This window comes from Channa argus, chromosome 3 (genome assembly GCF_033026475.1).
Source record: "Channa argus isolate prfri chromosome 3, Channa argus male v1.0, whole genome shotgun sequence".
NCBI lineage: Eukaryota > Metazoa > Chordata > Actinopteri > Anabantiformes > Channidae > Channa > Channa argus.
In genome coordinates this window covers 20,164,355-20,181,380 of record NC_090199.1, presented here as the reverse complement: position 1 = coordinate 20,181,380, position 17,026 = coordinate 20,164,355, and the positions used below count along the sequence as shown (strand labels likewise).

General features: G+C 38.1%; 1 protein-coding gene across 7 annotated transcripts in view; it reads right to left on the bottom strand.

Moving 5' to 3' along the window:
* The window catches only part of LOC137123639 (phospholipid-transporting ATPase ABCA1-like), a 35,101-nt gene extending 19,801 nt beyond the window's left edge, over positions 1-15,300 (bottom strand). For 4 of the 7 annotated variants that reach the window (XM_067497683.1, XM_067497689.1, XM_067497688.1 and 1 more), the window contains exons 1-8: positions 15,140-15,300; positions 11,748-11,856; positions 10,588-10,681; positions 9,405-9,546; positions 9,070-9,188; positions 4,622-4,743; positions 2,668-2,859; positions 880-969 (exon numbers count right to left, since the gene is read on the bottom strand). In XM_067497683.1, coding sequence (XP_067353784.1) covers positions 880-969; positions 2,668-2,859; positions 4,622-4,743; positions 9,070-9,188; positions 9,405-9,546; positions 10,588-10,681; positions 11,748-11,813 — 825 coding nt within the window. In that variant the 5' untranslated portion in view covers positions 11,814-11,856; positions 15,140-15,300. The other 3 variants (XM_067497684.1, XM_067497685.1, XM_067497687.1) reach the window with 3 other exon arrangements.
* Between the last annotated feature and the right edge of the window lie 1,726 nt (positions 15,301-17,026).

The following is a 17,026-nucleotide window of genomic DNA, read 5'->3' as shown; positions in this document are numbered from 1 at the left end:
AAATTATGGTTTATTCTGATGCTTCTTAAAATATTCTGAAAACTTCTCGCAAAAAAGTGATATTGTGGAAAGCAAATAGAAATAAAGGCTGATGGTTGCAATAGAAGAAAATGCCAGAAACGACTATTGATGTTTGCACAATTGGTTAGACAGGAAACACTATCAAACGCACACACATACACACACACAGATTGTGGGTCTATATGTTTTGCCAACTCAGCACATGAGATGTTGTGCTGCCTGTATGTTTTTCACTGATCTCTCTTCCTGGTACAGTCCAACTGCTGTGTGTGTATGTGATCCCATAGTCTGTGTTTCTGGGCTTTCAGTGTATGGAAGACAGTGCACCTGCTTGTTAGCTGAGTAAGACTTATGCTACCAGCTACAGGTACATTTCATTTGGCCTGTGTGTTGTATAGTTTTTGCTAAACCCTTATAATTTTGACTGTAATTTATGATCATATTCCAAAAAAGGAATCTAGCTTCAAAAAGGGAATGGGATTATCAGAAAAATAAAAATCAAACAAACTACTTTGTATTGCCCGGTAAAACCCTGTGCCACATCCCGAATCACACTTTTATCATCTTGTCCCATCTAGGAATTCATGGAAGATTAAGTGTATGCATGTATGCACTAATATTATCAATGTGACCCTGAACCTCAGTGCCCCAACTTGCACCAAACACTACATATGACTTTGTGTTTACCAAATCAGGGCTGATTCTTGGTAAGAATTGATTTTATTCACAAACATTACTACAGAAGACTGAACTTTGGAAACAAATACTTCAGTAGTCCTGCTTTTACCCGTTAGGATATGTGTGGGTAGTGGACTCTGTGTTCACGTGCATATGTATGTGTGAGTTTGTTATAGCTACCTCCTTGGCCAGTGCACCCATGCTCTCCAGAAGATTGTCAGTTGCAGCTGAGACTTCTTGAACCACTCTGGGGTCCGATCTCACATCCCTCTATTAGAAAAAAAGGAAATCATTATACAACAGAGATTTTGGACTGTATTTCACACAATTAAGACATCTCGGTCTTAAAGACAAACAGTAAAGCTACACTGTTTTTTGTAGGGGAAGAAGGAAGCCAGCACGATGTATCGACAAAAGAACAAAATAAATCTAATTCAATCAAATCTAGAAACTCCAGAAAACGTATGTTAAAAAGAAAGAATTAAGCTGAAATTCATATAAACAATGTCACATTTGTCACAGTTATCTAATGTACTTTTTGACTTTATCTACTGTATAATTTTTTCTATATCCATTGAAAAGTCACGGTGATAGGGGTGAGACAAATGAACAACACTGGAGTCAAGGGTCAAAGGTGAGAGAATAGGGGAGCCAAGAAAGAACAACAGGTCAGTGTGTCTTTGACCTCCTGGTTCCTGTTTGTCAAACTGTTCTATGTGAGAGTCTGTGTGTGTCTGTGTGTGTGTATATGTGCGTATTGTGTGTGTGCGTTCTCGTTTATCAGACTGAGCTTTCAGCTGTGGGAACATCTGACACTTGATAAAGCACAGGTGTTGCTGAAGACAGAACAGACATGTAAGTGTGATAGAAAGATACAGTTTATCTGTATCTCTCGTTTGCTCACTCTTCACTCTCATTTTCTCTGGCCCTAAGAATTTCTCTCTCTTTATCTCTGACACACACATTTACCCACCCATTCAAAGTAACTAATGGGAGAAAGTTGAATGACGCAAGAGTTCTTGACTTAACTTTTTAAACATTTTAGTTCCTTTTCTAAAGACTCTTGCATCAACATTTGGATACAAAAGAACAAGAACAAGATGTTTTCTGGGTTGAATCGGGTTCAAAATGGGCCACAGATGTGAGGGTAGTAAGTAAGGACTTTTCTTTTTATCAGCACAGCAATGTAAAGAGTTATTAAGGACTGGTCACTTGATTAACTTCTAAAATAGAATGAATGTTCATCTGTCTTTCTGCTTTTGTTTCTCATTCTAAATAACAGCACAGCAGAACACAATGTTTTTTCACCTCTTGTCATCCTTCTCATTGTGACTCACTTTTAGGTCACAAGTTTTATGGGTAGTGGGGGGACTGTTTGGGAACACACAGGCAAATAGGAGAAAATGAATTGGGAGGGGAGGAGAAGGGAAGGGAGGTGGAGGGACAATTACGTTTTGCAGAAAACAGAAAGAATGAGTGACAGGACATTCACTTAAAAGGATGAATAAAGTGTCTTGTTTTGATTGGTCATTACGCCACAACTTCACAAACACTCTGGTGCAGAGACAATTGTCTGCTACGGATGTCTGTTCGCATTTTTTCCTGTTGCACTTGTTTATGTTGTCCCAGTTCATGATATGTGAACACCCCCAGTTAATACTCCCCATTGCTTTTTCTTGGAATATCTACACTGATTTCTTTGCCAGTGACTTCCTAGCAAAGAAATCTTAACTTTGCATTTACCTAACCATCTAGCAGTGAAGCAACACAGGTCAGGGATACTGGAATCTATTTTGCAGTTAAAATAAAGTTGTCTTTCCTCTGTTATACAGTTAATCTTAATCTCTAAATTTATACTAAAAATCACCCTTCCATGAAAAAAAATGAATCAAACCAGGGCAATTACTAAACATCTGACCATTACACTCTGCAACTGGTTGGTGTTTGTGATTCAGCAGATTAACTCACACGAATGGGTTTGAGAAAGTCCAAGTTGGACAGGAAATGGCTCTGGGCCTTATTCAGCCAGTCACTGGAGGATCTGCAGATAATTTCTTGTGTCATACGGGACACATTATGATCAGCAATGTGGACAAACTCCTCCAGCGGCGTGGTGTTACAAAGATCTCTAAGATGGAAGCCAAAACCTTTGGTCAGCACCTGGGCATAAAAAAAAAAAATAAAAAAACAGTCACTTCAACAGAGTAGAAAAATAAAGGCATACATGAGTTAGATTCTATAAAATGATAAGAGTGATATAATAAGGAACAAATCTCTTTTAATGCTCATTTTTCTGTTTAAATTACAAGTATTATATAACAATTTTTATCAAGCATTCAGTTAGTATATATTTAGAAATGATCGATTTAATAATATGGAAGATTTGGAGAAATATACCACTTGCATAAATGTAGTGAGTAACGCTGTTTGCGTTTTTTTGCAGGTTGATTAATGTATCAGTTCCATCCATTCCTTATGAAAATAAAAATGATGCTAACAGAAAGATCTCTCTGAGCAGCCATGAGGGAAAGAAATTTTATTATGGAGCATGCCAAGTATATCATCTGTGAAGCTTTCTTAAAAATGGTGTATTTCAAATAAAATTCTCATGGAATTCTCATCTGGTGATGTATTTTTCTCTTTTTTTAATGAATTAAACTATATTTTTCCTTTACAATGCTCCTCTCTTGTCTGTTTCCAAACAGAGTGTGCCTGTGCAGGCAGAGTAACAAAAGATCCTTTTGATCCTTTCTGGTACATCAGAGCATTGCAGAGGCTCTGTTTTCTCTGACAGAGTCAATATGTTTGTATGGATGTGTTTATGTGCATTTTGTAGCCAGTAATTGTTTCACTGGAAATAAATCAGGGCTTACATCAGTAGATTTAAAAGGCTGGGAACCATATTAATCATCTGATAGAGACTTAAAAACAAGCCTTGACTGAAGAGATCTTATTTTTGTGTTTGCTCTGGTGCATCTCTTTTCTGTAGAATAAATGACTTACAGTCCATCTAACAAGGGGCACAACAATAATAAACTTCCCTTAATTTTCACTCCTCTCCTTTAATAATGTTCCCAACAACCTTCCCACACTAATGGATACTGATACTAAACCGTCTGATCAAGTTATATCTGTGAGTCAAGAAAGGCTTGAATAAAATCTGTGTGATGTGAATTTGTCTTTAAGCCTCAGATCTCTGCACGTGAGGAGAAACTGGAGGAAGGGAGGGGCAAGGAAATGGCCACGTGTCTCCAGCCTTCTACTGCACAGAGGTAATGTTGTGATGGGATTGGTTGAGAAGTGTTATTGACGTGAGCTGGATTGCTCAATCAGTAAATGCATGTATGTGATACTGTTACAGTGTATCCACATGTACTGTATGTTGCTTAAAGTGTGATACAAGATACAAGAAAAACAAATCAAGTCAAAGAAAACAACACCTGAATGTAACTTTTTTGGTTATAAAAAAAGGAAGGGACAGATGGGAGTGATTTTTTTGGTGCCCAGCAGCCTCTATTCCCCTCTACCCCCACCCACACCAATTTTTCTGCCGGGTATTAAGGGCTTAGCTGGGCCACAGGAGCCAAGGTCATTGGATTTATGCACAAGTTATGTGCTCAGGGGAGCATTATTATCTTATATGTAAAAAGGACTAAAGCAAGAGGTTGTACATGACATAATACCATACTGCTATCAGCTTTGGTACTGAGACATTTTCACCAGCTGATACAGGTGGACAGCTGTGACACAGAGTGATGTCTCCTTAGGATTAATCATTTAATCTATCACAAAGTGCTGTATTTGTTTGTTGGAAATGTCAAGTTGATACGTTTATATCAACATTTTGGCCAGGAAAATGGTGAAGAACGAGAGAGAAGGATTTATTTTATGAAGAAAAATAAGTATTGATGTAATAGTTTACCTTCTCTAGGTTGACGTCAGCCTCGACTATCTGCTTCAGTGCATAATGAGAAAGAGAGGCATTGTGATGCAGGAAGTGGGAAAGGGTCTCGTTGTCTTTTAAAAAGTCCTTCAGTTTGAAACCTTAAGAAAAAACAAAAACACGAAGCTTCTGGGTCAAACAACTATAAATGATTTATAAAATAACACACACTTGTTTCCCAAGCCATGTTAAACGGTGTAAAACAAGAATAGAATATCAGTAATATATATACATACACTACACCATTACAAAATGACACAGTCATATGACATAAAAATACATAACTGGGTTAAATGATTCATCCTACTTCAAATTATCTATGTGAAACACAGACATTCTCTCTCTCTCTCGCTTTGAGGACTTTTTGTACTTTTGTTGCATTCCAAAGAAGTCACAGGATTTCTAACACTGCCCAAAGTCAGCTGCACGCACACTCACACAGACAAATACACACACACACACACGAGCGTGCACTGCTCACTTCTCATCAACTGTGAGTTTTTTACTCAGCAAGAGTTACTACAGGGCCACTTTGGTCCAGAAATTGCCGGCCAGTCTTCTCCTCTGTCTTTCTAATCCTCATCCACCCTTGTTCTCTCTCATTCTATCACCTATTTTTCTGGTAACTTGAGCTACTTTAAGTTATAATTATATTTTTATTTACTCTTCATCGATGCAGTAGTTGAAACCTGACCTTGACTTTTGGCAAAACTAGTTAAGGGAATCATGCAGATAGAACAGAAATAGCTCGTGCAGCCTGTAGACTGCCCATCCACAGAAGACTATAATTTTGGTTGGTAGCAGTACTGCCTCAATCAGACTTAGCCATTTCTTATTCCAAAGAAGTTTACATGTTCATTTATTCTCACAGATAATTAAGATAAAAAAAAATTTCAAGGAGAATTGAAAGCAATGTTTTTTTTCCATTTACTATTTGCTCTATGTTTTTGGCACTAAGTACAATTGCTTGTTATAAAATATCCCCCCTCCTGCCCTCTTTCTTTAAATACCCGTCTTCTCCAGTAAATATTTTTCCTAGTCTCTGGCTCTTATACTGTAGCTATCAACTGACAGAGACACTCGCCACAAACAGGAAACACTTTGCTTCGACTAAACTGAACATCCTTTGGGAGGAAGTCAAAGAGATTAATCTGTTTCTGTGTGCAAATGGCACAAATGTGTGGTATCGCTCTCCCATCCGGGTTGACTGACTGTGTGTACCATACATCCCTACCATTCCTGCTCACTGTGCATGTGTGTATGTGTTGTAACGGTGCATCTGTGCCTCTGTGTGTATGTGTGCAACCTGTGCAACCAGGGAGTACTAATAAGGTCTAATCGGTGTCTCAGTAGGAAGTTGCACCTCCCATGATGCATTGTATCCAAAGGCCCTTGAGGACCAACCAGACTAGAGGGTGCAACCTCATTAAAATGGAAAGCCGACCAGTTTTCTGTGTAATCAGCAAAGATGCTTGCATGTGCATTTCATTTCCTTCTTTTATCCTATCTGTGTGCACTCCTCTTTATTTGCACTGCCTAAGGGGTCTAAATCTCTTGGGGTATCAGGAGCTGAGATGTTTTCAGAATAATTGTAAAAGTAACAAACCCTATCTATCTATAGATTTTGCTATGTTTGAGCCAGACGGATACAAGGGCAAGCTCTGCGTCTATCACACACCCTAACAACTAGTGATATCACTGGTCAAACAAGTCCGCAAACAGGCTTTGATGTTTGTTGAACCACATATTCCCTAATCTGTCACAACTTGGATAACAAGTATGAGGCATTTCTGAATGTCTTTGCAGTCAGGCAACAAAAGATGGCTGCTGCATTCCTTTAAATCAACCAACAAAATGGCTGACAGAGTATGAAGATTGGTGTGTTAGATTTAATTTTTTTAAGCCGCCAGCCAGATATAAAATGAAGAAGTGAAAGACTAAAAAAGTTAAATCCTCGTCTCATAAGCAAGTGTACTTTCAGCTTTGATTATGTGAAAAGACAAGGTGGAAGATAAGATAACCCTACTGTGTATAAAAAGCTTCTGGTCATTAGACCATATTTATCCCTCATCTATTGACCTAGTTGGTATACCAAAAATGTCATTTGACTTGGCTGCTAAAATGCGCAGTGCTTTTTCTGTCATTCTGTACTATTGCATACAGCACACATGCATTAGACATGATCATAGAAATGCATTATCTACATGATTTATCTAGTTTTAAAACCAAACAATTCATCCCTATCCTTCACATTTCCATTTCTGCCTTTCCTGTTAGTGTAAACCATCAGAAATTGTTTAAACTGACACGAGAGGCTCTGTGATCTATCCAGAAGCACAATTCTGTTTGTTTTGTGCATCATACATGACTGTACCTAATGTACATCAATTTATTAATTAACTTGGACTGAAGACAAATACAGACTGGAATATGGGACAGATGAGTAAAAATGTTTAAACAAACAAATGAAAAAGAAAAGCAGACTCCTAGCTCTGTTAAGTTTAATGTAATAAAACAATCAATGACCCATTGCAGGGTTCTAACGGCCACAGTGTATAATGGTAATAAGAGGGTTAACAAGATGGTTTGAAGCTAAACAGGAAAACAATAAAAAGAGAACAGTCATACAATCACACTGACACATGCACAAACTGTGTACAATTAAAAATGAATAGCCCATACAATATATCTTTTTATCTGCACTGATGTGTAATCTCTCTCCTTTTTCAGGCCGTTCTGTTCTCTGTAGGAAACACTGTATAATATACCGTATCTCTGAGCTAAGAGAATAGATATTAGCCGGAACAACAATAACCTTGATTTTTCTGCTTCTAGCAGAAGGGTGGACTGTACAATTTGCCCTCAGTCTGATGTGAAATCACGCTAATACTCTTGTAATTCTACATGGAGGTAAATGGACTGATTATAACTTATCACACGTATGAAATAAATAATGCAGAAGCAGTGCATAACTAACAACTAACTAACTAACACTTGAAACAACAAAAAAAGATGGCACAGTCTAATTAGACTCCCTCCTTTTTTTTGTATTTGTTTTTTGTCCTTTCAGTTTTATCTTGTGAGTTCAGGGTCACCACAGCAGGTCGTTGTCCACGTGTTGATTTGGCACAGTTTTTTTTTTTTACGCTGGATGTTGTTCCTGACGCAACCCTCCCCAATTTCTACCGGGCTTAGACCAGCACTGCAAAACTGGGGAGGGGGATGGGCCATTAGGGGTTCAGTGTCTTGCCCAGAGACACTTCGACATATAGCCAGGACCACGGATCGAACCACTGACTTTGTGGTCCGTGGACGACTGTCTTAACAACACAGCTATTGCCGCCCAATTAGACTCCCTCCTTTCACTAAAGCAATTAACTGGGGTCAGTAGTGGTGTCACAGTGTTTACTGTTCCTGAACTCTGTTCTATAAAATTTTATCTTGCACGTTTTTCACAATATCAACGCATGTTTTTCCTTTATGTTTCCATCTTTCTTATCTTTGTAAACACAGTTGACCTGAAAGGTTTCTCTAGTCAGTGTAATGGCTAAAAAATCCTCTGCAAAATGATGTGTTTGTGTGGTTTCTAAACAAGTGAAGGAAAGTAAATGCAAAGTTCAGCACGACCCTCTTTTCTATTTACAGTCTCCACTGAGCAAGTCAGCACAGTGGAGTCATCAGCAAGGTATTAAATTAGAAAGATGGTCTTTCACTGCTACACAACAACTAAGGTCATGATTATGACTATCTCTCTCGCTTCCTTTTTAAAAACACTGCTCCATAAACTTTTAAGACAATGTTTAGATGTTTCTGTAAAACTGATTATGCTGAATAACTGCCACCACTACTATAAACAAACGTTTGACCTGTCCTCATAGACAGAAACCATTCCAGTCAGGACAACTTGGCGCTTTACTGACAAATCTGTAGCAGGATAGCACATTAATTATCCGGCCAGCACTAGCATATAATACTGTATAAGAGACAGAAAATTGCAACTCCGCCTGGCATGTGGGATATGGCCACAACACGGCTGGCATTTTGTGATTAGAAAGGAACACATAACCCCTTCAACACCACTGTGAAGACTTAGAGCTAATATCAGTTGCATCAGCTGCCTGACTGTAAGAAATGACTTAACAAGTCACTAGTTAAACACAAAGTGTCACAATTTTCTATTTATTTATTTATTGATTTCCAATCATTCAAGCTATACACAACTTTAGGGTAAAGAACTTAGATATCTAGACATAAAGTGCATTTTTATGAATGTAAATATTTCCCCAGAGACATTATCAGCAATTTGTGAATAAAGTGTAGGAGATAGCTACTCTTGGTTATGTGAGCATACTAGCAAAGGAGAAAAGGTGAGCACTCAGGCACTACTGAATCAATAAACAAGTACATAGTGACATAAAGGTTCTTACGGGCAGTGTTCTTTTGCAGTTTCCTTAGGGCCCTCAGCAGTCCCTTATAGCCCTCGTAGCTCTTATCATTCTGCGTGTACAACAGGATCTTCTTGGCATCAATGAACAGACGAGAGATTCTGGCAATGATGGCAGACAGAGATACAATTAGCCACACAGTATTACATCCCTGGAGAACTCAAAAACTGAAAGGATCTTTTTTCAAATTATGTAAACAAATACATTCTGTGAATTTTGAATAAAAATGATTGCAATGAAAAAATGAATGAGTAAAATTAGATATTCTTTTAGCTCTAAGTGAAGACCTTTATATATAAGAAGGTCATGTTACTCACATAGAATCATTGAAGTTTCCCACCACCCCCGGACTCTCTCCAGGGGTAGGATTGCGGAAGCAGGGGTTGTTGGCATTGCAGATGATGCCTTGTACCCAAGGCAAAGTACCAGCTGAGGGCATAGCCTTGTTAGGGAAATGGCCTGAAAGGAAAAGATATGTATACATGTTTAGAACTAGTTTTATATTTGAAATTAAATATTAGACAGACGGGCAACAGAAATTTACAGATATTATTTACACAAGATTAGGGTATTTGTCATTCTTTTATGAATTATGTAGTTATTTAACTAAAAGAAATCAATACTAAATCTATAAAATGTATTTCATTATGAATAATCATAACAACTTTAACAACAGTCAAAAGACTCTGTGGCTAAACCCTTGCTTTTCTTCCCACGACAAACTGTCTAATAAACTGAAAAGTAAATATCTAGAACATTTCTGTACATCTATAAGCTACAGGACATAGCTAGCTTGGCTGTAAGAATGAAAGGATAAACATAGAGGCCCAGAAGGGGTCAGGAGATTGGCACAGTTTTTAGGAGTTCATGGAGTTTACAATGTCATTTAGAATGAAATGGGGAACAGGTTTTTTTAGTCAACAAAATAATCACACACATCTCTTAGGGAGCTCTTGGAGACTTTCCTTTCAAAAACTAATATGAACTGCTGATAACATACTTTGTGTTTTCGACCAGCGATAACCAATTTAAAACATGGCCAGAGTTGAGAAACAAGCTCTGCCGCAGAACGATATTGTAATTCTATTTTCCAGGAACTGAAGATCCTATCATATGTTCACACAGTGCAAATATTGACAGATCCAACAGATCCTTCTAAGAAAGTATGATGGAAATTTTGGATGCCTAATATGCTAATGCTACCAAGAATCAAAGAGGCAACACTTGGATAAAGACCAAACTCAAGATCATCAACAGCATTACACTTTATATAAAATGTAATGCATTTTATATAAAATGTAATCTCACATACTTTATGAAATAGCAATAAAATACTTCATTGCAGACACACTAAAGCCATGTATTGCTTTTGTTTATTGACAGTTTCTATCAAATTCTATCAATCTCTTGATTTGCTCTTTCCACTGAGTCCTAGGCTCAGTGAAGGAATTTCTGGTTACCACCATCCCTCCTACGCTCACTCTCTCCTTGTCTGCTTACATTCACGTTGCTCGTAGGGTGGATATTTTGCTCGGACTGAGATCAAAATGAAGAAGATGAACAGAGGCCAGACAATCTCAATCAGTAGCTGGATCTAAGAAAGGAAGACAAAAGGGATGATGACAGATATTAACCAAACAATGTCTCATATGCATGAGACATACAAAAGATGAAATAGATAAGTTAATCATCTAATAACAGTCGGAAATTTCATTTTGTGCCTAATACTTTTTTAAACACAGAGTTGTTTCATATTTAGTTTGAGTTTTTTTCAACTGAGGTAATCTCTTCTGTTGAGGAGAAAAGAGCACATAATCATAAACTGCCTATGTGGAGGGGCTTTCAGCTGTTGTTCTTTGTACAGTATATGGGTTAATGAGGGGAGACAAAGCATTTAGAGAACTCTGGGCAAGTCCATCTGCTCCATATGGCTTCTGTGCCTCAGCTGCCTGCGTTTTAGCCTTGAACAACATGGCAGACATGCAGCATGGGGATAAAGAATAAAGACGCTGTCTCAGAAAATGGACTGTATCCCTTTGTTGGAAACTGCTGGACTGAAAGTCAAGCAGCCAAAGGTGTCACTTTGAGGAGATGTTTCTGTTTAATGACTTAACTGTGTGCAGTTGGAGCCTCTTTTTCTCAAAATTAAATACTACAGCTTTGAACTGAATTGAATTTACATGACTTTGAGGGTTTGGGAATTAGCCACCACAGGGTTGTAAATGAACAATAAATCTGACATTTAAATGTGTATTCATCTATGACTGACTCAGTTATCTGTAAATGTTTTCATCATTGCATTTTAATGAGTAGAGTATGAACATGTATAAAACCTTTGTAATGATTTTATGACTTATCATTTAGAACTGGAAATATCTCTGATTCAAAATCAACTCACTTGAAAAGTCACTAAGAGGAAAGTATACATGAAGTCATAAAACAAAAAGTGATTTGTCCTTTTTTCCCTATAATGCTTTTCACTTAAAATAGGTGGAAAGTCCATTACAAGCTAATGGCCTACATAAGACTAAAGACATGATAATGTAGACTTCAGTGAAAAGTGAAAACCTTTGTTCTGAGAAAGAATCGTGACCAAAACAAACAAACAAAAAAAAAACAAATATTCATATCAGGCAGTAATTTGAAGCTATCCTACTTACAGTCTGTCTTTTTCTGTAGGTAAAGTTCTTCCAGAGCAGTAGACCCAGTTGAGTGAAGATTGCCATGTTGCTGTCTTCCCAACTTCACTGAGCACGCTCCAGCTCCTCGCTTTGAACCCAAAAAGACAAAGACAGAGGGTCAGCTCCTGCTTGTTCAGACAAAACCAGCACCCACAAAATAGCACACATAGCACTTTCTTCACTATGAAAAGGAGATTAATCACAGTCAACTAGCTAACCCCTACAGTCCAGCTGTAGGATTTAGAAAAAAAATTTAATTCCCACATACACTGACGCACAAAAAGGATGTGAAAACAGAACAGAAAGAAATTACATCAACAAACTATGACTAAGGGCACACACGTCCAGCAAATGTGGCTCTGACATCCAGCTGATGCCACAGCAGGAAATGAGAAGTCAAATCTCTAAACAAATTCACAATTAAAATCGGCAAAGGAAACAAAGCATAGAGAAACAAGCATTACTTGGCTAATATGTTAAAGTACAGCAACAAATATGAAGCTGACTGATGAATGAGGAAAGCTGCTAACAACTGCAGACTAAGGTCCACTTGATGTAGACTAATCTGTCCAAAGGTCACAGTAAAGCTAGAATGATGAGTGGGTGGTGGGCAGTTTTTGAGTGATGAAAGGCATTGGTAATCCTTTTTTGGGTGCACTTTTCACACTAATAACACCTTAGTATCACACACAATACAGTGATGAATGTAAAAATTACAATAAAACATCACATCAATCTAAATTAAACAACTGCTTTATTAAACAGCATTAGTGGTTTTTCTCACAGTAATGTGATAAAAACCTAGTGTATTTAGACGCTCATTAGTGATCGACTGAGCTTTGTCAGGTTTACTAAATGGCCTGCGATTCATTTAATATAAAAACATATGTGGACACAGACTTTTTCATGGCTATTTGTTTATTCTATTAGCGGATTCAAAGGTCCTTGGATTCGTGCTCAGACTTTTATGTAACATGCTCAGATCATACCACCCAGTCCATCTTTTACACAACAAACTCCAGGATGAAAACCAAAATGCACAAAATACTTGCTCTAGTTATGTACTTGTGTATGTTTTTTGCACAAAGACCAATACTTTTTATGATCTGCTTGATGTGCTCAATTAGAATCACGGAGATATTAATATATAGCTAAATTTGTAATCCTGTTTACAGACATCAGGTTACGAAGGCCTAAAATAATGTCACTTTTTCAAGACAGAGACCCTCAACTCCTTAATAAAAAATAATCTTGATTCACAACACATGAAAATATAATGGAACTCAGCTCAGAAGGCCACTCTGTATTCTCATGAAAGGATTTTCCCCACATTTACCACATGTTTGCTGTATTAAGTAAATCACCTGGAATGTTTGGGATGTTGAAATAAAAACCAACAGGAACTTTGGTATCAACAAACAACAGACTGACCCATGAACATTAACTGCTGTACTGGTTCATCTGTTTTCTCACTTGGTTTGATAGAAGCATTCACAGCCCATATTGTAAATGCCTGCTGTAGACTTACTACAAATAACCAGGTATTTATACACAACACATCTGACCATTTAATAGGCTAAGAACTTAGGTGATTTAAAAAGGAGGCAATACTCAACTCGACCCTAAAACAACACTTTTATGATGATGCAATCTGGTACAATCTTTTTTTACTCCCAAATTAACATTTGAAGTAGGATTGATTTATTTTCCTTAAATGGAATTCACTATGCTGCTATACCAACCCTATTCAATTAATCAGGGAAAAGAGCTGCCTACATGCAGGTAATGAAATGTGGCTGAATGTGTCAATGCTCGATGGATAACACTGCATACTGCGCACCACTGCTACATGTGACATCTATTGAAAGAACTTTCCACTTTTCCTCCTAATTATATCATAATTCTGGATGAAATTACAGATAATACCATGTTTATAATATATTAAAAGACCCGATCTATCTCTTACTTGCATTAGGTTGGTTCTATGGATGTTTTGAGTATCTCCACTCGTTTGATCCACATTATTTATTTATTAGTTTTTTGGTCAACACTAGATGGAAATATCGCATACAGAAATCCTATCGCATACAGAAATACCATGGCCTGTGCCCAGCTTATGAAATGGTGCAGAGCAAGGGCGCCTCAAGTGGTCACACAAAAAGCTTTGTTTTTCTACTTGTTTACCATCAATTCTCACTCACGTGTCATCGCACTCATGGATTATTTTTCTTCTCAGCTTCACTGTCCCCCTTGTTTTCTAAATGTACTTGACAATTCATTCTAAATAGAAAATTAGCAAATGTAATGAATGATATGGCGAAACATACGATTTGACTATCGAGTATTTTGCATGAAAGACACGTTTTGGCTTCTTCATACCACGAATCAAAACAGAAAGCAGTTGCTTTTCGTCGACGCTGCACCTAAACTGTATGTACGGCCATAAATGAATATGCACTGCACATTCCCGGAAAAAAGTTTAAAAATAAAAGAAATGATGAAATGATAAGTAGCAGATATTGTCATAAAGATGGGGCTCTGCACTGCGACCCAATGTCGCTATTATAATAAATACTGTCAGAATTAATCGTGTGGCTCGCGGATGTGAGTTGTGTTTAATTTAATTGTTCCGATATCTTAACTGAGGTTACTGTCGGTCATTGTGCTTCGCGATGCTGACCCACAGCAGTGTAAAGCCTGCCACACCGAGTTTCCAACACGGCGAGGATGCTTTCACCATTTGGCTGCAAAACAAAGGTGACTTAAGAATACCTCTCACCGGGTAATCATGCTCACCTGTCAGCTTCAAAAACAATGTCATTTATCTTCATTATGTAGTCCATAACAAGAGAGGAGTTGTTTTTTAACTTCATTGTAGTTATTTTGCTATTGTGGATTGACTACCTGCATCACATACAGACGTTGCAAAAAAGAGGCCTTTATTATTGGACCAGCTCACCGGAAACGATGTATTCGACAGTTGTAAACTTCACATCAGCCCTGCTCACCGACAAAGGCTACACGATAAAAGAGCAAAAACCAGCCAGGGACACATTCTTGTCATGTTAGAAAAACTGCATTGCCATTTTCATACTGTCAATTTAGCGCACAGGGATTCTTTTCTAACTTCTAACTTTGCCACATAAAAAGTAATTAGCATTCAACACCCAAATTGTCCGTTATATATTTTTGTCGTTTATTTTGGTTAAACCATCAAGAAAACATAACCAGCCATAAACGAACATAGCAGTGACTTGAAAAAAATGTCTTAACTTGCTAATGTGATAACGTTAAGGTTGAACATCTCTTTGTTGCTCCAAACACAAAGAAAATCAAATCCACAATAAACTTAAAACCGAACTCCAACTCACCAACCTCGATCGTGAACAGTGTCAATATCCACTCCTTCTTTTTTCATAAATTGCAAAGCCTTCTCCAGAAAATAAAATAAAGTGGTGATTAAATAGTATTCCTCTAACAGTACGGTGCTCCCGCACTCAACGTCTCCGCGTCTGATAAGGCTGTTTTTTTTCTCTTCCAGCAGGCTTTTATAGCGCAGCTCGAAACGGAGCAGAGCAGCGGAGCAGCGGCGGAGGTAACTGTCGGTCAACGTGCTGCTCTTCCCATATAAGGCAAGCACGTGCGGAGTCAAAACACGTCTTAAAGGCGCAGAGACAGCGCGACGGCTCGTGAATGCGTCGTGCTGCCTTTTTTGTTCTAAGCTCAAGAAGCTGGTAGGAAAATACTGAAGCCCTGCTGCTACTATTTCAATGTACACTAGTGAATTATCAGCGTTTTCATCGTTGTCATCACTTGAACTCGCAACTATAGTCATAGCAGGGGGTTTAGTTGAGAAAATCCGATCAATTTAATGCATTTTATTCACAGATTTTGGTCAACCTGCTTTTCCAAAGCTCCCCCAGATGCCTCTGAAGTCCTGATCATGATAAGCTCCTCCGGGTGATGTCACCTGAGGGAGTTTTTCAGAAAGAAGCAGAGGAATATTTTAATATAGTGTAGTCAGAGGGAAGTTTAAAAGCATTAATGTACATTTACACACTAAACTAAAGCCATAGAGAGCAAGTTGAAAATCGGTGAGGTCGCTCTTTAAACTGAATTGCACTTACGGATCACAGGCAGAAATGTCAGATTTAAAGTGGCGAAATTACACCAACATGAAGACATATGGAACAAAATACTATAAAAATACAAGCTAAATTAAAGCTATAATATGCAGCTTTGGTAATCAAGCTACCTGTTGTGTGAGACTCCAAATCAATCCCCTCAGGGTTTGAACTTTTCTCACTGAGCTGCCAGGCTGGAGATATGTTCTATAAATCTGTGTCATAGTAGGCTTTGTCATATTTTGTTCTTTACCAAACAAATATGCAGAAATACTCATATATACTGCGGTGTACTATATTTAATATGACCATAACCTAAGGTTCTGTGGTGCAAATTAAGAAGGTCTGGGGTTGTCATTGGATGAAATAAATACTGTTAAAATATTTTTTTTTTAAAGAAAAGAGTTGAATACAGATAGCATGGTGTAGCAGTGGTTAACATTGGCTACCAAGAAGCCACAGTGTTCAAACCTGATGTCTGTCTGGGACCTTTCTGTGTGAAGTGTGCACGTTCCCCTTGTGCCTCCACGTTCCTCCCACAGGTGAGAAGGAATGGTGACTCTAAGTAGCCCATAACTGTGAATGCGAAGCATAAATGTTCATCTGTGCACCATGTGTTTAAGTGGCAACCTGTTTATGGTGTACCCCCCTACCCCTCGCCCAATGACAGCTGGGTTTGGCTCCAGCCCTACAAAATCCCTAATAGGGATAAGCGGTAAGGACAATGAGTGGATAAAGATTTCATTTAAAGAGCAATACGGGGGATGAGAAGAATATGGACAAATACATAAAAAACAGTGTACCATAAATTTCAGTGCTCAACAGAACATCATTTCATTTGAAATTGAGGGTATATGGTGGCTAATCTATTGGACAACACCCGGGCTTTGGGGCTAAAAATGGTGCCAGTTTATCAACCATATCTCTCCAAGTGTTCACGCAATCCCCTCTAGCCTAATTGTCCCTTAGCTTATAACATTCTTCCTATTAAATTATTACTGTTCGTGAGCTGGTCTGTGTTAGCCCTGAGACTGGTAACCAGAGTGCCCCCTTGCATTTTGCCCACTGTGTGCTGGCATAGGCTCCAGCCCTGCATGACTCTGAAGCGGATAAGCCGCTTAGTAAGCAGATAGA